Source organism: Cricetulus griseus (assembly GCF_003668045.3).
Source record: "Cricetulus griseus strain 17A/GY chromosome 1 unlocalized genomic scaffold, alternate assembly CriGri-PICRH-1.0 chr1_0, whole genome shotgun sequence".
NCBI lineage: Eukaryota > Metazoa > Chordata > Mammalia > Rodentia > Cricetidae > Cricetulus > Cricetulus griseus.
Window position 1 is genome coordinate 259138585 of NW_023276806.1, and position 21254 is coordinate 259159838.

The 21254-nt window shown below is 43.7% G+C and overlaps 1 protein-coding gene across 1 annotated transcript in view; it reads left to right on the plus strand.

Moving 5' to 3' along the window:
- The window catches only part of Dnah8 (dynein axonemal heavy chain 8), a 225306-nt gene that overhangs the window by 99859 nt on the left and 104193 nt on the right, over positions 1 to 21254 (plus strand). The window contains exons 52-63 of the mRNA XM_035452046.1: positions 292 to 529; positions 3147 to 3289; positions 3751 to 3885; positions 4647 to 4769; positions 6565 to 6778; positions 7937 to 8046; positions 9557 to 9720; positions 10699 to 10891; positions 12015 to 12137; positions 14839 to 14969; positions 17737 to 17890; positions 20156 to 20320. Coding sequence (XP_035307937.1) covers positions 292 to 529; positions 3147 to 3289; positions 3751 to 3885; positions 4647 to 4769; positions 6565 to 6778; positions 7937 to 8046; positions 9557 to 9720; positions 10699 to 10891; positions 12015 to 12137; positions 14839 to 14969; positions 17737 to 17890; positions 20156 to 20320 — 1893 coding nt within the window. The remainder of the gene's footprint in view (positions 1 to 291; positions 530 to 3146; positions 3290 to 3750; positions 3886 to 4646; positions 4770 to 6564; positions 6779 to 7936; positions 8047 to 9556; positions 9721 to 10698; positions 10892 to 12014; positions 12138 to 14838; positions 14970 to 17736; positions 17891 to 20155; positions 20321 to 21254) is intronic.

The following is a 21254-nucleotide window of genomic DNA, read 5'->3' on the forward strand; positions in this document are numbered from 1 at the left end:
GTAAAACCCACACTTACGGGTCCCCAGTTGGCAGGGATGAGGTAAAACTCACACTTTCGGGTCCCCAGCTCACATCATGTCTTTCGGTCACTCAGCCTGTCTGAAGCCTTGTCTGTCCTCTAACACTGGGGACTGTGAGACAGGCATTAGGCAGTGCCTTGAGCTATTTCTGTTTTTTTTTTTTTTATTTTTCATTCCCCTCCTGATTTTCATTTTCTTCTTTCAAATATTTTAACCCAAAAATTTTAAAATTGAAAAAAAAAAAAAGATCCTATTTGAAATCTCTCGCAGTCTCTCAATCTCCTGGAAGGGTTGATTCCCTCCAAAGAAGAAGGCGGCATCTCATCCATGGATCATCTCCATAAGCTGTTTGTGTTTGGCCTCATGTGGAGTTTGGGAGCCCTTTTAGAACTGGAGAGCAGAGAAAAACTTGAACTCTTTCTACGGGGTCACAAAAGCAAGTTAGACCTGCCAGAAATTCCCAAGGACACCCATCAGACCATGTATGAGTTCTTTGTTTCTGATATTGGTAAGTGCACTGAGTTATAGTTCAAACAATTTAAGATGTAAATTTCTAAGAGTTGAGGACTAAACCAAGTAGGAATATCACTACAAATACCACTGTGAAAATATGTCAGAGATGAGATTTTGTGTATTAGCTGTGCTGGAAGCTGGGACCTTTCTGACTTCTTGAGTTGGAGTGGCCTAAGTAAAATCTGCCTTGAGAAGCAATTCCTGGCACATTGCCTGCTTCCTAATGCTTAGGGAGCAGCATGGAAACACACACAACTGGTGAGTCCTGCAGTCTGTGTGTTGCCGAAGTCAGAATGAAGACAGCGGACCGAGCAGGCTGGGCTGGCTATACTGTGTAGTACGTTCCTCCAGGCTAGGCCAGGCTCACCTTTCCTTTAAGCAAATACCTTCAACTTGATGCTTTTGTCCAGAACCAGGCTTCAATTCTTCTAAGCCCCTGAGAGAACAAAATGATAAACCCTTCCCCCTTGCTTCCTATATTTACCTCTGCTTCCTCCCCAAACCTCCAGAACAGCCAAAGTGTTTTTGTGTTGAATGCATAAACTCAAAAGGATAAATAGAACAGAAGGGAAGCCAAGAATAAAAAAAGTTGTGATAGCAAGAAAGCAGAAGGTATAAGGCTTTTGATTTAGCAGGCAGGATGCAGCTAACTCCTAGTTGAGAAGTAATTTGTTGTACATCTCCTGGGACCTCCAGAGGGCTCAGGAAGTGCTATCAGCGAGGAGGTGGAACTAGTAATCAGAGGGATGGTTCTCAGTCTCTTTAGGAAAAAAGAATTCCTAAGTCCCTCTCCAAAGCTGCTGCTGGGCAGCCACACCCATCCGACACCACAAAGGGCTGAAGGAAGAGCATCTGAGTTCCCTAGGCACCATGTAGAGGTCAGAAGACAACCTGTGAGAGTTGGTTCTCTCCTCCCACTCTGTGGTTCTGGGGACTGAACTCTAATTGTCAGGCTTGGTGGCAAGCTCCTTTAGTGGCTGAGCCCTCTCATTGGCCCCCCGTAGTCTTAACACTCTAAATGGTTAGTGTCGAATGAAGTTTGTATGCTTGAGTGTCACTTGGTGCTCATAAAGGGCTCTTGGTTTGTTACTAGCACATCTTTCAGTGTGTGTGTGTGTGTGTATGTGTGTGTGTGTGTGTGTGTGTGTGTGTGTCTGTCTGTCTGACTGTCTGTCTGTCTGTCTCTGTATATGTGTGTATACATGTTTTTTTTGTGTATGCATTTATGTGCCTGTATGTATATAGGTGGGAGTGTGTGTATGAATGTGTGTGTGTGTGTGTGTGTGTGTGTGTGTGTGTGTGTGTGTGTTCTCATCATCACTGGACATCAGTACTTTTGGAGAAACTCTTTTTCTTAGATCTAGAAGTCCCTGCTTCCAGGCCAGATGAAGTTACAGTCTGGGTTTAGCCTCTAACAGTCATTTAGACACGGGGCAAAAGCAGGAGGAGAACCAAGTCCTGACAGGAGGCTTCTAGCAGGTGTTAGGGAACCCAACCAGTACTGCCAGTCTCATCAAGGCAGGAAGGAACTGATGCAGAGGAGCTGCTGGGTTAGGGCTTTAAGAGTGCCACATCAGAGGGACATGCATAGAGAGGAAGAGCCAGAACAGAGCAGAAACTGAAAGACAAATCACAGACTGTGAAACTGAGCTAGTTGATTCATGGAACAAATTCAGGAGGTAGACAGGTGGTTCGAGGTACGGGCTCCTTGCTTTTGTATCTACCTGACTGTTGCGGAGCAGCCCACTCTCTAACAAACAGAGTTTAATTTCTTTTCAAGAGCAAAGAAACATTTACAGCAATACTCTAGCCTGTAAAACATTCAGGACAGGGAGACTTTGTAGCACTCTGTGTATATCTCAAAAGAATAAAGGTTTCAATTAACCCCAAAGTAAACAGAAAAATGAGTGTTGATTAAAACAGCAATCAATGACATAGAAAGTACAATAGAAAAAAAAAAAATGGAACCAAGAGGCGGTTCATTGTAAAGATCAATAAAAGTGATAAAGCCGTTATTAGAGGTATTAAGAGGTTAAAAACATAAGAAGATATAAATTACCACTGGTGGGCTGGGAGACAACCTCAGCCAGTGAAATATTTACCGTGCCAGTGTGAGGACCTTAGTTCATCCCCAGAACTGATGTAGAAAAGCTGGTGTGGTGTATGTGCATGCAATCCCGACCCCGGGGAAGAGGAGGCAAGAGGATCTTTTGTGCTCACTGCCTGGCCAGCCTTATTGGTGAGCCTTAGGCTAGTGAGATATTCTGTCTAAAAACAATCCAAAATAAACATAAAAATCCATAGTGGATGACACCTGAGGGGAAGTCACTTTGGAGATTATTTCTTGACCTCCGAATTCACACACACACATGAAGAAGCATACATATGCACACATAATGCAAACATACACGAAAGGAATACATGAGTAATAAATAGACGTTGGCAAGAATGAAAAGGGAACATCAGGTAAGTAGGTGTGTCGATGTTTTAGGAAAGCGTTTTAGTGTTTTGCATGATCTAAGTGGTTGTTTCTAATACTTAGCATTTGTATAGCTTTGTGTGACCATTAAAGGACACATTTTGATTAAGATGAAATTCTACCCACCATGTAGGTGATTGGGAACACTGGAACAAGAGACTTCAACCATACTTTTATCCAACGGACAGCATTCCAGAGTATTCTTCCATCTTGGTTCCAAACGTTGACAACATCAGGACCAATTTTTTGATAGACACAATTGCAAAACAACATAAAGTAAGCGTGGTGAACTCTTAGGTGATCCCAAACCATGTAAGATATATTTCCTCACACATAGCACAGATAGAAAAGATGAAACTCAACACAAGGGCCTGGCAGGTGTCACTGGAGAGAGACCTTCTGACAGTGGTTCCAGGTTCCAGAGTGGTCCCTCTCTGTCTCCCCTTAGCTTATGAGGAATGTGGGTGACATCTTTCAGACTAGCTTCTGTACCCCAATGGGCATGTGGATAGGCAACCATACCTCTTTCAGCCCCTCGATATTGGTGTGTGTGCTTTCCATTTCAGTCTTCAGTATCACTGGGAGTGATCTGAATGTAGGTGTGACCGCAGAAAACAATTTTAAAAAATGCATAGACCGGACTCCCAGAATGGCAAGTCATCACACGCAGAGCCATAAGGTGTTTGGTGCTAAACGCACTATTGGCACCTTTCAGCACAGTTCTTCTACAATTGCAGGCTGTTTTGCTCACGGGAGAGCAGGGGACTGCGAAAACTGTGATGGTGAAGGCCTATCTAAAGAAATACGACCCTGAAGTACAGCTATCCAAGAGTCTAAATTTTTCCTCTGCCACAGAACCAATGATGTTTCAGGTAGAACCTGTCATTAGCTGTGGTAATAAGTGGTGGTTCCTGTATAATGAGTGTGCTCTGTTTCCCCAGACAAGTGTTTAGCAGTTGGCATCAACTCAGTTTGCTTTTCTTTCTTTCTTTCTTTCTTTCTTTCTTTCTTTCTTTCTTTCTTTCTCTCTCTCTCTCTCTCTCTCTCTCTCTCTCTTTCTTTCTTCCTTCCTTCCTTCCTTCCTTTCTTTCTTTTTTTTAAAGATTCATTTATTTATTTATTTATTTATTTATTTATTTATTTATTTTTTTTGTGTGTGTGTGTGTGTGAGTTTATGTACCCCATATGCATGCAGGACCCTGAAGAGGCCAGAAGGGGGTGCCAGATCTCCTAGAGCTGGCATTTGTGAGTTTCCATGTGGGTGCTATGATCGTTTGCCAGAGCAGTGAGACTTCTAATTACTCCTCAAATTAGAGACTTCTAACTACTCCTCAAAGACATCTCTCCACACTTAAGTTTGTTCTCTTGTGACTGAATTAGAAGCCAGATCCAAGTAGTGTGTTTTGGCTCAATATCGAATCTGAGGCTGGACTTGGGAACATATCAGTTTTAGTATGCTGATGGCTAATATCCCCACCTCTTGTTTTTTAAAAAACTCAACTGATGCCTATTTAATAATTATGCTTGAACTTAACAGGTTCTAGCAGTAAATTATGTTTTGTTTTGAAAGCATGGTTAGCTTGCAGGACTCAAAACCAGCATACGTGACAAGTCATTTCCCTTTCTTCTCTAGCGAACCATCGAAAGCTACGTGGATAAGAGGATGGGGAGCACCTATGGGCCTCCAGGAGGGAGGAAGATGACTGTGTTTATTGATGACATCAATATGCCAGTGATCAATGAGTGGGGAGATCAGGTATGCCTAAGGACTTTTCTGTAGCTGATATGTAAGTCCCCCGGAGTTACAGGAGATTGTGTGTCATCCAAGGTGGGTCCCTTGAAAGAGGCCTGCTCATCTGCTAAGCCTCCTTTCAGCTGCCTTCCAGCCCAGTGTGTTCCCTTAAATCAGCCACCTGAATATTAAGTCTCATGTGATTTCTCAGACCTTTGGACTCCTCCTTTGTGAACCTGTCTGTGGTTTGATAGGACTCCACATGTCTACTTGGCATCTCAATTTCATGCCCTTTCTGGCTTCTCTGCTTCAGCCCACCACAGGTTTCATCCTTGCTCTCCCTCTCTCATGACCACCTCCTAGCTAAACAATTCCAAACAAAGCACTACACCTCACCCATTCAAGGCACTCTTCCAACTGTAGATTGTGGTCCCAGGTTCCGTCATCTGTCAGTACAAGTCATTTCCCATTAGAGGACATTCCCAATGTGGCCAGTATCCAATATGTTCCTGATTCACTCCCAGTGACACACACAGCTTCATGAGCTCCATCTAGCTGGAGTCCGCCAGGCCTGGCCCTTCATTCCTGTCCCTGCTCTGTAAGTCCCCTTGCTCTAGGATCCACTAGCAGCTCAGTGCCCACCCTGAGAGCCGTCCTCAGGGTTCTTCATGCTTTCTTTTGCTCTACTTCAGGGCTGAAGGACTTCAGTAGTTCTCAAAGGTGGAGATATGTTTATCCCTGGCCTGACTTTATTGTCCTGTCTAAACTCTTGCTCATCTAGAGGTGTCTGCTCAGACTTGAAATAGCCCAAACTTGTTTGGTGATGATCTGTAATTCAGGAATCGACTGCTCCCACATTCAACCTGTCAGGAATCGTGCTGTTCTTCACATTGAGGCACCCCTCCTGGGAGCCCCGTATTTCTTTTCCCTGCTTTATTTTCTCTGAAACATTTATAGTAACACTATTTTATTTGCACATAAGCATACACTGGTGCGTTTTTGTCTCCCACAAGAATGCATGCTTCATGAAGATGGATTTTTGTGTGTGTATAAAGAGAGCCTGGCACACAGTTGAATACTGGTTGGATGAAAGACTGTTCTATTGGGGGTGCTTATGTGTCATCCCCTTGGAGATACCCAAAAGGAATTTGAATACACAGAGTTGGAGCATGGAAGGGAAGCTAACGCCTGAGTAACAGCTTTGCAATTCTTGGGGATGCAGCGTTCCGATGGTGTGGCTGGAATCATGAGAAGTCAGGGTAGCCCTGCAAAACTGTTAAATGGCAGTGTGTGTGGGGGTAAAGCATGGTTAGGGAGTGAGCCAGAGTCATCGGAGGATTCTGGAAAGAATCATGCCTCAGAAACCAAGGCCAGGAATTTTTTTTTTTTCCTCTAAGAAGGAGGACACATTAACAGAGTAAGAGCTGCAGAGAAGAGTCTGAAGCCTCCAAACGAAAATGTTGAGTAGCTCATAGTGTCAAAGGCTCAGGCCCGAGACCACTGTGTGTTCTGATATAAAGTGTGTGTATGAGTGTGGGAGGTGTCTGTAGTCAAACTTGTAACTCTGAGTGCTGTTGCCAGTGCACCAGGGATCTCACAACCTACCTAAACTTACTTGGAAACTTGTTTTATCATTACGGTGAAGGGCACACTGGACTCATACCAGATGTTACCTTGAAGGTGATGGTCAGAATCATAAACACACCTCCATGAAAGGAGTTGACTGTTTTCTGATCATCTAATCTGTCCTATTTTTTTTTTTTTAGGAGTTGTTGACGATTAGTGATGTGTTTAAAGATGTTACTGTATGAAATTTCAGATAACTAATGAGATTGTGCGGCAGATGATGGAAATGGAGGGAATGTATAGCTTGGACAAACCTGGAGACTTCACTACCATCGTCGATGTGCAGCTCATAGCAGCCATGATTCATCCCGGAGGGGGCCGGAACGATATCCCACAGCGCTTAAAAAGACAATTTACCGTGTTTAATTGCACGCTGCCTTCAAATACTTCTATAGACAAGATTTTCGGTATTTGAGTACTCCAGATGCATAATTTTTTATTGCATCACATAATGGATATAAACCATGCAAAAATTTACTTAAGAGCTAAAATGTCTGTCTGGGATGGGGGTTATGTATCTGAAATGAACGGCTAAATACCAACATTAAGATGACTGGTGGTTGTTAGCCTGTTCTAGGATTCAAAGATACTTAGAAAGAACCTTGTAGTGGCATAAGAAGTGAGGGAGGGGTGAAGAGGTGGCTTGGTTGGTGAAATGTTGGCCTGAGTTCAATCCCTCAGAACCCCACTAAGAAAGCCAGATGTGGTAATACAGACTTGCAGTCCCTGTGCTGGGGAGATAGAGGCAGGAGAACCCTGGGATTGGCTAGACAGCCAGCATAGCCATTTTGGCAAGCTCCAGGCCAATGAGAAATTCTGTCTTAGAAAAAGGTGTATAGCATCCGAGGAACAACAACTGAGGTTGTCTTCTGACCTGGCAGTGGGCGCGTGTGCACGTGTGCACACATGTGCGCACGCGCGCACACACACACACACACACACACACACACACACACACACACACGCACGCATGCACGCACGCACGCACGCACGCACGCATATGGGTGTTAAAGGAAGCTCTGTGTTTTGTCCTCATGTGGGCCATCAGGGAAATCTGGGCTGATGAGTGACAGTTCTTTCATACACTCCACAAGTTAACGGTAATAACTAGTACTTTGAAATGTTAACGAAATTAAGACCATTGGTACCAAATTTGGCATCCACAACGTGTACTATGAAAAATTATGAAATGTAGAATATATTAGCATGATTGCTTGATGTGTCAGGCACTAGGAGATAGGAAGGGAAAGGGGGAGAGTTTAAAGTCAACAGAAGCAGGGACAGTAATTTTTATGGGAAAATCATTAAAATTGGGCCCCTATCTCATGCCAGAACGCAACATAAAATATATGTAGACTAGGGTCCCATCTATGGATGGCTGTTGGGAGGATTAAGTACAAGTCAGTGCATAACCTATTGCCACTAAGGATGGCTGGGCCACTCTGACTTACAACGCTAATCCCTGATAGGGAGTCAGTCTTTCAAGGATTTATTCATTAGAATAAGCATGTGCCCCGTGACCTTTTTAAATAAACTGGATGCCTTTCATCTTATTTTCTCCCCAGGAATTATTGGCTGTGGATACTTTGATCCCTGTAGAAAGTTCAAACCTGAAATCTGTGAGATGGTTGGGAATTTAGTCTCCGTGGGCCGAGTGCTGTGGCAGTGGACAAAGGTAACTGTGTGGCTCATTAAAAATGACAAACTCAGGCTGGAGAGATGGCTCAGCAGTGAAGAGCACTCGATGCGCTGGCAGAGGCGCAAGGCTCTGTTCCCAGCACACACACGGCTGTCTGTTGACTCCAGTTACAGAAGACACGATGCCATCTTCTCTTCTGGCCTCTGCTGGCACTTGTACACACATGGTACACAGATATACATGCAGACAAAACGCTTGTACATATAAAATAAAAATAAGAATTTAAACAAAACCCCGACAAACTGCATAAGGTACATTTTCAGTACAGAAAGAGCTTATCTGTGAATAGGTACTAACTCCAGTATTTACTGAGTTAGTTGTGTGGGTTAGCTTCAGACCCATCTGACTTTAATCAGGGCAATCTACAGAAGATACTTGTGGGTGTAGAGACAGCTTAGTCAGTAAATCACATGTTGGGCAAGCATGGGCACCCAAATTTACATGGATTCTGAGCATCTGTGTAAAAAGACAAGCATGATAACATACCTGTAACCCTAGCTCTGGGAGGCAAAGACAATAGGACCATAGGAGCCTGCTGGCCATCGTATCTAGTCTTGTCAAGTCTTTTTTCTCCAAGCACAGTGGTAGACACTGTGTCAAAAATACAGGTGGAAGATGATAGGAAAGATGCCTGGTATCAACCTCTGGCTTCTACACACATGTACATACATGTGTACATACACCTGTATACACAGCAACAACTACATGCACATGCATAAACCACACGCAAGAAACCAGCTATATTTGAATCTAAAGGTAAACAGTTATTATTCCTGCCTGCATGATTACCAGTCCATGTCCAGTTTTTCTTATGATAGATTTTCATGTCTATAAAACTCATTCATTTGTAGCAAATCCATACAATGTATATGGATTTGTCCATTCACTCTTCCATATACGCTAGTAAGGTTAGCCATCATTAGGCATAGTTTCCCCCATAGTTCATGTGGTTCTTGGGAATCATAGGGAAGGGACTTGTTGAGACTGACTGGTGGCAGTACAACAGGAGTTGGAGGCTGTCTCTTGTACATTATTCTTGAATCCATCCTGTCTAAGGGTTCCTGGCTTTAAAATTTTATGTTGCTTATATATGATTTTTTAAAAACTGACATCAATGCTGTGACAGAAATATAAGCTTGGTTTTGATTTATTTACTCACCAGGTCCTGTCTCAAATAGGATACGTGATGGGAGCTGGAGAGGTGGTTAAGATGGCTGGCTGCTCTTGCAGAGGACCTGGGTTTAGTTCCCAGCACCCACGTAATGGCTCACAGCCATCTGTAACTCTAGCCCTGGGGGATCTGATGCCTTCTTCTGTTCTCACTGGGAGCTGACAGACATACATGAAATCAAACATATAGAAAAATAGAAGTGAAGAAAGATACTAAAATAGGGTGCATGAGATAGACTGGCCAAGAAGGTATTTCTACTCTCAGTCTTTATCTGAGAATTAAATTGAGAGTATTAACCTTGTTCCTCATCTCCAGGTGAAGATGCTTCCGACGCCTTCTAAATTTCACTATATCTTCAACCTTCGAGATCTTTCCAGGATTTGGCAAGGGATGTTAACCATAAAAGCTGAAGAGTGTGACTCCATCACCATTCTCATGTCACTCTTCAAGCATGAGTGCCACAGAGTGATCGCGGACAGGTGGGCACTGCAGCCCTGAAGTGTACACATTTGACCTGAGAAGCTAGGCCTAATTAACCTAAACCTTAGATTCATTCTTGCATTACCCACTCAGCCGTGGAATAAGGATGATTGCCTCAAGTTTTTTTTTTTTTTTTTTTTTTTTTTTTTTTTTTTGTGTGTGTGTGTGTGTTGTTTTGTTCTTTTTTGAGTCAAGGTCTCTCACTGAGTCCACAGCTCACTAATTCAGCGAGACTGACCTTCCAGAGAGCCCCAAGGCTCCTCCTGCTTCTGCCTCTCTAGAGCTAGGGTGACAAGGTATATGCTACTGCACCTGGCTTTTACAAAGGTGTTGGCTATCCAGACCCAAGGCCTCATGTTCATTCAGTAGCACTGTACCCACCGAGCCATCTCCTTGGCCTGTATGCCAGTTTTCAGTAAGGCTTGAGAAGTAATAATAGTGTTTCCTACTGGTCAGTCAATTTAAGAAAGTTCTCTGTCAGTTCACCCCACACTACTTCAACAGCTCTTCTTCCTGGGCCTCCTCACCACCAGAGAGTTGATACAATTTAGCAGTGATTTTCAGCTGTGTATTTTCTAAAAAAAAAAAAAAAATGGTGATCATTGCATTTGTTGCCCCAGTTAAAGTTCAGTCGTCTCTCCAAGCTGCACTTTCCTCATCTGTGATGTGTACATGATGTCACCAGGCTCATGAAGCTGTAAAGTGGGAACTGCACCATTCTAACACATAGGTAGAACTCTTGAGCTGTAAGCAGCCCTCTGTCTTTCCTCTGTGGCACGGCAAGTCTGACACCATGCGCTTGCCCCCCACTCGCCCTGCAAGTCATAGGGACCTGTTGGCTTCATCTAAGCCACAGGGCGGTGTCTGTCTCCGAATAGAGGGTGTAGTGTTTACTGTCGTGAGGTAAGGAAGGTGCAGGGTTAGGTAGAGATGTTGCCTCTGTCTTCTGTCTTCTTTTCAGTGTCCTGTCCTTTCAGGTTTATAACTCCTGAAGACGAACAGTGGTTCGATGCACAGCTCATTCGGGCTATTGAAGAAAACATCAGCCCAGACATTGCGTCAGTTCTTCTCCCTGAACCATACTTTGTGGATTTTCTTCGTGACATGCCTGAAATCACTGGTGACGAACCTGAAGACACTGCGTTTGAAGTGCCTAAAATCTATGAATTGGTACTTATTTTTTTTAATCTCTTAGAGGTTTCAGCATGGATGGTGAGGGGCTCACGAAGTCCTGTGTCAACTAAGGAGCTATTGACAATTGATGGCTACTGGAAGAGCGGGAGTCACTTTTCCCATGTTCTACCCATGTTCTAGGAGCTACCCATGTTCTAGGAGACTGTCCAACACCCATGCACACACAGGGCAGCACTAAGTAAACTTAGTGGGTATTAAATTGAGAGATATATAGATATAGATGGATGGATGGATGGATGGATAGATAGATAAATAATAAATACCATGTAAGCTATATGAAATTGAAATTTCCAAGTTCTAGATAAAGTTTTATTGAAATAGATCACATACAATTGTTTATATTTTGTCTGTGGCTGCTTTGCAAGAGCAGAGTGGAGCAGTTGCAATAGATATGGCAAGGATCACAAGCTAAAATATCTACTAATTTAGCCATTATAGAAGTTGAGCTAGCCTTTGCCAACAGTACCAAGATAGGAAATGTGACTTTGAAAGTGTTTTGTTCATCATCCTGGATAAAATACTGGGGCATTGATGTGATAAAACTCAAGTGAATTAAGTAGAGACATGCTGTTTCACTACATTAATAGATTTGGCACTGGAGAGATGGCTCAGCAGTTGAAAGCACTGACTGCTCTTGTAGAGAACCTGGGTTCAGTTTCCAGGACCCACAAAGCAGTTTACAACTCTCTGTGGTTCCAGGACCAGGGGATTTGAAACCTCTGGCCTCCAAGGGCATCTGCATACATATGGTTTACAAAAGCTCAATCAGGATCACACATAAATACAAAATAAGCAAAAAGAGGTAGATTGAATGAAATGAAAGCAAGATTTCAAATGAATTTGGGGGAGGGAAGAAGATTGAATGTCACCATGATTATAAAGTATGGAGTGAGCTGGAGAACAGAGTGAAAACACAGTAGGCAAGGCTTTGCCTTAGAGCTACAAAGTTGTGGATTTGGCCACATAAATAGCAGAAAATTTCTGTGTGTTTTCAAAAAGCCAAACTACCAAAAACACAGACTAGAATCAGATAAAAATACTTGCTACATCAAAAAGTTTGGATCTTAAATATTAGGTTTTTTTTTTTTCTCTCCTACAGGTGCCAACCTTTGAGTATCTGTCTGAAAAACTCCAGTTTTATCAGAAACAGTTCAATGAGATCATCAGAGGGACAACTCTTGACCTGGTGTTTTTTAAAGATGCAATGACTCACCTGATTAAGGTTCTGTTGACTATTTCCTGGGCAATGCAAATGTTGTTAAAACTTAGTTTCTTAGGTAAATGTACTTACTGCAAGAGCATCCACCTTTCCAGGCAGCATCGAGAAGAGCAGCCATGGTTGAGTCAGCTCCCTGCTTCTGAGAACAGTGGATTATTAAAGACCACTTACACAGCAGCATGTTTTCCAAGGGCAGATGGTTTTATGCCCAGAGCTTCTTGGCATTCTGACTTCGAGTGCTCCCCATTCTTGGAGGAAGATCAAACACCCCTTGAAGAAATGCCCCTTCTTGGAATTATGCTTATTGTGTATATAGGCGTGTGTGCCCATGCTCACAAAGAGGCCAGAGGAGGATGTCAGGTGTCCTGCTCTGCCATTCTCCACTTTACTTCCTTGACACAGGGTCTCTCACTGAAACTGGATCTCTGGCAGCCAACCATCTCTGTGTCATCTCTATGAGAGGCAGACACAGAACCTCCTGTGCCTGACCCTCATAATGTTAGGGGTGTGTGGTCATTCCTTGCTTTTTATGTAGGTTCTGTGATTGAACTCAGATCCCATAATTGCATAGCAAGGACTGTTTGTTTGTTTGCTTGCTTGTTTGAGACAGGGTTTCTCTGTGTAGCCCTGGTTCCTGGAACTCTGTAGCTTAGGCTGGCTTCAAATACAGAGGTCTACCTGCCTCTGCCTGAGTGCTGGTATTAAAGGCATGTGTCACTACTGCCAGGCACACAGCAAGGACTCTTACCTGCTGAGCTATCTCCACAGCCCTGTTGTAGGAATCTTGTTGCCCAGGGGTGGAAAGACAATTTACAAAGTGTCCCCTTTGTGGCTGGAGAGCAGATTGTGGGCAGACTGATGGGGAAGGGAAAGACAGGTGCACAGGACTGATGAGGGGAAGGGAAAGACAGGTGCACAGGACTGATGAGGGGAAGGGAAAGACAGGTACACAGGACTGATGGGGGAGGGGAAAGACAGGTGCACAGGACTGATGGGGAGAAAAGAGCTATTTAGAGGTAACATGGTGTGATCCATTGATAAAAAACTGGCCAACAGGTTATTCACTTATGTGATTGGGTGATGGAAGAGGAATTCTTCCCAGCAGTGATGACATCATGAGGTGATACAGCCTCAAAGTTGGTGGAATTAATTTTTAATGTCTCAAGGTTTCCACAAGATACATCCAACACATTAGTTACTAAATTCCCACCATGACATCGACTCAGGGGCGTTGAGACCCTCATCTAGGTGCAAAAATACATAAGTGATGAATATGCTTCAAAATGTGATGCAATCCATCCATAATCAATGTGCCATTACTGATTTGTCATCATATATATCATATGTTTTAAAAATAGTTGCTTGTAGGGCCTGGAGCAATGGCTCCCTGGTTAAGATCACAGGCAGCTCTTCCAGAGGAGGCGGGTCTGGTTCTCAGCATCCACACAGTATCTCACAACCATCAGTAACTCCAGCTCCAGGGCATCCATCACCTTCTTCTGGCCTCCTTGGGCACTGCATACATGTGGTACATAGATAACATGCAAACAAAACATGTACACACAAAATAAAATCTTTTAAAATAGATCAGTGATCCATCTACATTCTTCTTAGTTGTTGGCATTTACATAAAAGACTGGAAGACGGCTTTGTGTGTGTGTGTGTGTGTGTGTGTGTGTGTGTGTGTGTGTGTGTGTGTGTGGTGTCTTCACATGGCCTTCATAAGCTTTAAGCCTCCATTTGCCTGTTAGCCTCACTGTGGGAATCAGTCCAGAAAAGCCAGATGGAAGGCTTGCTCCCTCAGGCTTTTCCCAACAGTGTCCCTTTACTCTTGCTAATCACAGAATTTTGATACTCTGTGAAAAGAGATGGTAGGGCCAGTGTTCCTTGTAGATAGGTGTGTGTATGATTCATTGTAACAGACGGTGTGCACAGTACACAATTGACTTTAACCCTTTCTTATACTTTGTGTATCCTCATCATTCATTAAGTCTCAGAGAAATTAAATGAGGGCTTGGGGGGATGGCTCAGAGGTTAAGAGCACATGCTGCTCTTCCAGAGGATCTGGGGTTTGGTTCCTATGACCCACAATGGACAGCTCACAACTGCCGACAGCTCTAGTTCCAGCAGATCTGATATCCTTTTCTGGCCTTCTTGGGTACCTGTGCAACCCCTCCCCACCACATACACACAAAAATAAGTCTTAAAAAAATAAGAATGAGTAATGACAGGTTCACATAACCACACAGAAGGAACAGCTGTGAAGCAGAAGAGAGTAAAACCAACTTGCTCCTTTTTATGATGCAGATACAGGTGGGCAGAGGAAACTGAAGGGGTTGCAGAGACAGCTTAGGAGCTAAGAACTCTCACTGCCTTTGCAGAGGACTTGAGTTTAGCTCCCATCACCCATGTGGGATGATTTATCTGTAACTCCAACTCCAGAGGACCTAGCACCCTCTTCTCACCTCTGCTCCCCGCCATATGTGACACATAGATGTAGATTGAAAAAATAAGTTGAATTAAGTAAAGCAATGTAGCTTGTTGAAACAACAGCAACAAAACCTAAGATGTAGCATTATTAGGAAAGACTTTAAAGTAGTCTGGAAACATGTGGTCAGTCTGGTCAGTCGTTGGACCCGTTGGTGCAAGAAAATGTAGATATTTGCACCCATTTTTCTGATATATACTCTTATTTCAAAACTAGATCTCCCGGATAATTCGAACTTCCTGTGGGAATGCATTGCTGGTGGGTGTCGGCGGCTCAGGGAAGCAGAGCCTTTCAAGGCTGGCCTCTTTTATTGCTGGGTACCAAATATTTCAGATAACGTTAACAAGGTAAGGTGGATAACACCCAGTGATGTGTTATCCTGCAGTTAAATGTTTATGTTTAAAAACAGAATTCTTGGGTGCATTGCTTTACCTCTGTTTTTTTTTTTTCTCCTTGCGTCTGTATTATTTATCGTGTGCATGTGTGTATACATGTAGACATGCCAGAGCATTCAGGGGTCTGTTTTCTTCTCTCACCGTGTGGGTCCAGATTATGGGTCCAGAGCATTCAGGGGTCTGTTTTCTTCTCTCACCGTTTGGGTCCTGAGGGATTGAGTTCACATCGGCAGGCTTGATAGCAGGTATCCTTATTCGCTGAGCCATCTTTCTGGCCCCCTATTTTTTAAAAGATTTGTTTATTATGTATACAGTGTTCTGACAGTGCTCTTAACCCCTGAGCCATCTCTCCAGCCTATGACCCCCTATCTCTAAGTAAAATTTAATATATATATATTTACATATATACATTCATATATATGTACACACACACACACACACACACACACACACACACATACATATATATATATATATATATATATATGAATGAAGATATACACAGATTATGGATAAGTAGTCAAAGACCTGCATGATGACAGCACCAGTCAACGTACCAATGTGGACGGGGGCAGTTCGTAAGACCCCACCCATAGATGAAGAGCGAGTGATAGGCAACCAGTGGCTGCAGAGAGAGGGAGAATCAGTTTTTTACCAGGGATGGACCTCCAGAGTTATAAGAAAGCTTATAGTGGTCAGCCTGAAACGCACTTATGTGAGAGTAACACTAAATGGCAGGTCGTGTGTGTGTGTGTGTTGGGGGGGGGGCGGAGAGAGAGGGAGAGGGAGAGTGTGTGTGTGCTTAAGGTAGAGGGAATAGAGAATGATGATTATAGTGGAGAGATAAGAAATTGAGAGTGCATGGAGGACGTGGGAGGAGGAGAGAGAGGTAGAAGTGATGTGAATACAGTATCAATGTATGAAATTCTCAATAAATAATTAAATAACACAAATTTATGTTAGAAGTTAGTTAAAATGTGTTAATAGAAATTAGTTAAAAATTGGAAGGTTTAACATCTTAAAAGATACACTCCTGACTTCTCTTGGATAATTGGAAAAGCTGCCATCACGGTCTCCCTTCAGTGTCTGGCTGAGCCATGGCTCTCTCCTTGAGTGGAACCACAGAGTCTCCCTTCAGTGTCTGGCTGAGTCATGGCTTTCTCCTTAGTGGGATCATGGAGTCTCCCTTCAGTGTCTGGCTGAGCCATGCCTCTCTCCTTGAGTGGGATCATGGAGTCTCCCTTCAGTGTCTGGCTGAGCCATGGCTCTCTCCTTGAGTGGAACCACAGATTCTCCCTTCAGTGTCTGGCTGAGCCATGCCTCTCTCCTTGAGTGGGATCATGGAGTCTCCCTTCAGTGTCTGTCTGAGCCATGCCTCTCTCCTTGAGTGGAACCACGGAGTCTCCCTTCAGTGTCTGGCTGAGTCATGGCTCTCTCCTTGAGTGGAACCACGGAGTCTCCCTTCAGTGTCTGGCTGAGTCATGGCTTTCTCCTTAGTGGGATCATGGAGTCTCCCTTCAGTGTCTGGCTGAGCCATGCCTCTCTCCTTGAGTGGGATCATGGAGTCTCCCTTCAGTGTCTGGCTGAGCCATGGCTCTCTCCTTGAGTGGGATCACGGAGTCTCCCTTCAGTGGCTGGCTGAGCCATGCCTCTCTCCTTGAGTGGAACCATGGAGTCTCCCTTCAGTGTCTGGTTGAGCCGGTAGAGACTCCAGCCCCCAGCACTTCTTCCCTTGTTGATATTGAGCCAGATTCCTGGATGTATCTGAATCCATGATCCCAGTAGGTGGCCTTGTTGCTTGCACCAAGATACCGTCTTCATGTGACATTTCTTCACTATACTTGTCATCAATTTACTCATTGGATACAACACTTCAGAAAAGGTCTGTTGTATTATTATATATCAAAACTGCTTCTGGTGGCACTTATAGCTACCAGGAAACAGGGTGGATAGAAAAAAAAGCCCAGTATCTTCCCGTTTCATAATTAGTAACCCTCTCACTACGGTATTTCAGCCACTTAGGCCAAACTGCATAATATATCTGTAGGCTCCCTCTGTCATTAGCCGCTTAGTGGGCTGTGCTCATGATTGTGATATATAATTTGTCACTAATTTTATTCATAAGTTATTGTGACTTCCCCACCCCCCAAAACCAAACTCATCCAGATTTCAGATTAGTTTTAGATATTAGATGCATGAGTCAACAATATCTGCTTATTAGAATGCCTGGATAGGGGCTTATATTCCTTTTCCTTCTCCGTTATTATTTCTGGGTCACTTCTGTTAAGTTCTCCAATTCTCTGTTCTTGATGTGTATATAACAAGCTTGTTTTGGATGGTAAAACTCAGTTCTTTATCTTTACTCCCTGTGTTTTCTGGCAGACACTCTTACTCAATATGTGTTGGAGCCAGTGCAGATTTTTGCTTTAATTAATCATGGAAACTGTGTCTTGAGATAAACTGTGACTATATAGGTTAACATGTTACTTTTAAATGTACGTGTACGTGTGTGCCTACTCATCTGTATGCTCAAGACATGTACCCACAGAGGCCAGGAGAGGGCACCATGCCCCCTGGAACTGGAGTTAGAGGCAGTTTTGAGTTACCCAGTGTGGCAGTTGGGAACCAAACTTGTGTCCTCTGTTAGAGCTCTCATAACTGCTGAGCCATAGCTCCAACTTCATTAAAATCTTTGACAAATCATTTGCTTCTCTTCTAGGTCTTACAATGTGGCCAATCTAATAGATGACTTAAAGAATTTGTACAAAGTTGCTGGAGCTGAGGGCAAAGGCATCACCTTCATCTTTACAGACAATGAAATAAAAGACGAGGCATTCCTAGAATACCTCAATAACTTGCTGTCCTCAGGGGAGGTGGGTCTTGGAGAGAGGGGCAGCTCACAGTGAGAAAGTGTGCATCGTGTGTGTGTGTGTGTATGTGTGTGTGTGTGTGTGTGTGCCCACACCCAGGTGAATGTATGTGTGTGGACATATGTGCTCATGTGTGAATTTGCATGTGGAAGTTCCAAGTCATCCATGGCTGTCATTCCTCTCAGTCACCATCCACCGTTTGTTTGTTTGTTTTGGGCAAGAGATTTTCTGATGTGCTGGGACTCTGGCTGGTCATTGAGCCCCAGGGCTCTCCTTGTCTCCATCTCCCCAGTGCTGGAATTGAAAACATGTGCCACTGTGCATGACATTGTTTTTTCTATGCATGACTTTTTACATAGGTGCTGGGGCTTGAACCATGTACTGGGGTACTTGGATTATATGACCCTGACTTTTGCTAGTTTTTAAAATGTGGGTTCTGGAGACTGAATTTAAGTCCTAATACATTTTTTTCCAGCTGAACCATCTCCCCAGCCCCTAAATTCAAATCTCATTTGTGTAGGAAGAACGGGAGCTTTACCAAAGCCAGACTGTTTTGCATACATTCTTGACTTGAGAAACGAGTTTTAGGCACACAGGATGTAGTAGGTTACTTCATTTTATTTTTGTATTTGTGTGAAATGAATGCTGCCTACCTCCATATTTATTTTGTATGTTTTATTCCATCTTAAACACAGTTCCTGGCCTATCTTTTATCTTCAGCTTGGTCCTGTGCCTTATTTTATTGTTCTGCCTACTTACCAGTTGGGAGTGTAGAATGGTTGAATGAATTTTTGTTTGCTGGAAGTGGGTGCGGTGGGTTCTTTCATTACTGTTTCCCATGGCCACCCACCTTTAATACTTTGTTAGAAGGTCACCAGCACTCAGCATGTAGTTGTACTAATGTCTGAGACTTATAGTAAGGATGCCCAACTGGGTCATAAGTAGGAGATATCCTGGACTGTGGGGAAGGTTTGGTCGGTAAAATGCTTGCTTGAGGTTGATCTCCAGAACATACATACATACATACATATATACATACATACATACATGCAAGTTCTTTGAATCCCACTACTGTGGAGATGTGGAGATGAAGATGGATGGGTCCTTGGGGTTCCCTGTCCAGCCAACATAGCCTACTCTGTGAGTATTAAGTCAGTGAGAGACCATGTCTCAAAAATCGAGGTGGATGCTCTCTGAAGAATGACACTGAGATTGTCCTCTGGCCTCCACATGCATGTGCACGCACACCAGCACACATAATGTGCACACCCCACATGTGTGAACATGTACACACACATATATACACACACAGGTGCACACATACACACACACACACACACACACACACACACACACACACACACACACACACACACACACACACACACCACATGTAGCCTTGAGGAACCAATGTCCAGGTATCCTATGCTTTCCCTGAGGGGCCATAACATGCCTTCCCTTCAGGAAGAGGTGCTGACCTGTGTATCTCCTGCTGCTTACACCACATTTCCGCTCAGGGAAGCCTGTGTGGGATTCTGAGTCAGAAGATCTTGTTAGGGCCACCCACAACTGTGGAAGTTATGGATTCCCAGGGAAAAAGCAGGCCTTTACCATATATGGACAGTGCTTGTATGAATAGTTTAAGCTCAGGGGAAACACCTTGCCAGTTAGTAATGGAAGAGAGATCCCCAAAGCCAAGGTCTCAGATACCAGCCAATGGGAAGCTCCAAAAGCACTCCCTTCTCAAGGTCACTGTTGACTTGGCCAGCATACTGGTGATTGCTGATGCTTGATGGGACCAGGGTGAAGCAAAACATCTTGAGAGTAGAGTTGAGAAGACCAGTCAATCACTGGCTACTTGAAATCATTGATTGGAGGGGTGGAGAGGGACATGTCTTCGGGTGACAGCTTCTTTATGGGGGATGGAGGCACTGTGAATTGCTCTTGATAACTAACTGTGTTCAATAAAAGAGCCATGCTCTTGATAATGTCTGGCAAACTTGGCAGGTAGCTGAGGAGCAGCAGGAAGGAAGTAGTGGTGGTGGTGGTGGTGGTGGTGGTGGTGTGTGTGTGTGTGTGTGTGTGTGTGTGTGTGTGAGAGAGAGAGAGAGAGAGAGAGAGAGAGAGAGAGAGAGAGAGAGAGAGAGAGGAGAGAGAGAGATCCCTAGAGTCCAAGGGAGGGGAGTGGCTAACCAGACTTTCAGCAGTGGGAAATTTAATCATTTAAAACACACATCACTTTTTCACTTTCTTGTATGTTCCTCAAAGATCTCCAATCTGTTTGCTCGAGATGAGATGGATGAGATCACCCAAGGCCTGATATCGGTGATGAAGAGGGAGCTGCCTCGCCACCCTCCCACCTTTGATAACCTGTATGAATACTTCATCTCCAGATCCAGGAGGAATTTACACGTTGTTCTCTGCTTTTCCCCAGTGAGTCTTCATTCGTTATGTAGGTGGAATCATTCATCTAATAGGCAACCTTCTCTGATGAGACATTTGATCAGAAACTAACCTTTCTTTCATGAGACAAAAATGAATCCTTTCCTATCACCTGTGTAGCCATGTAAGAATATATAAATTATTTGAGGTTCACAAATTAACAAGAGACATTCATTATTTGAATCATGAAGAATTTAGTGATGCATCTCACCTATCTACATATCCAATATAGACATAACATCTAGAATATTCTTGATGGATTTTCCAACTTTGAGTATCTCTGACTCACTGTGCTTGCCTATCTAGCAGTGTGGCTACTTAAATTTTGATTAGTTAAAATTATGTAAAAATAAAAGTCCAGTTCCTGGGTCCTGGTCATCCCATTTCCAGTGTTCACTGGTCCTGGGTAGCCAATGTCTACCATGCTGGGAAACCCTGCTAGAATATGTTCACGTAGGACAATGACATGCTCTCGAGAGGTTTTACTGCATAGCTCTGCCCTGCCTCTGAGGGTCTTGTACCTCCATAGGGTGGAGACAGCCTGATCATCAGAACTCTTCCCTATACTCAGTTGAGTTTTCTCTCTCTGTGCTTTTCTCTGCGTCAGCCTTGTAAAAATAAACCCAGTTCTTCTCAGACACTTGGAGCATCCCAGACACTTGGAGGAGTCTCTTGAGCTCCCTAACTTCTTCCCTAGAGGGACCACCTGTTCCTTAAGCTGCCTGTGTTACTTGATGTTAGGGTCAGAACCTAAGACCCCAGCTGCTCAAGAGGCCAGCCTTGGCCACTGGTACTCAACGAGCCCATTAAAGAGACAAATGAACAGTGAAAAACAGAACAGGGAAATTTATTCAGTGTAGTCACATTGGGAGGAAGAACAAAGGGGCCCAATGACATGCCCTTTCACTGCCCCAAGTCCATCTTC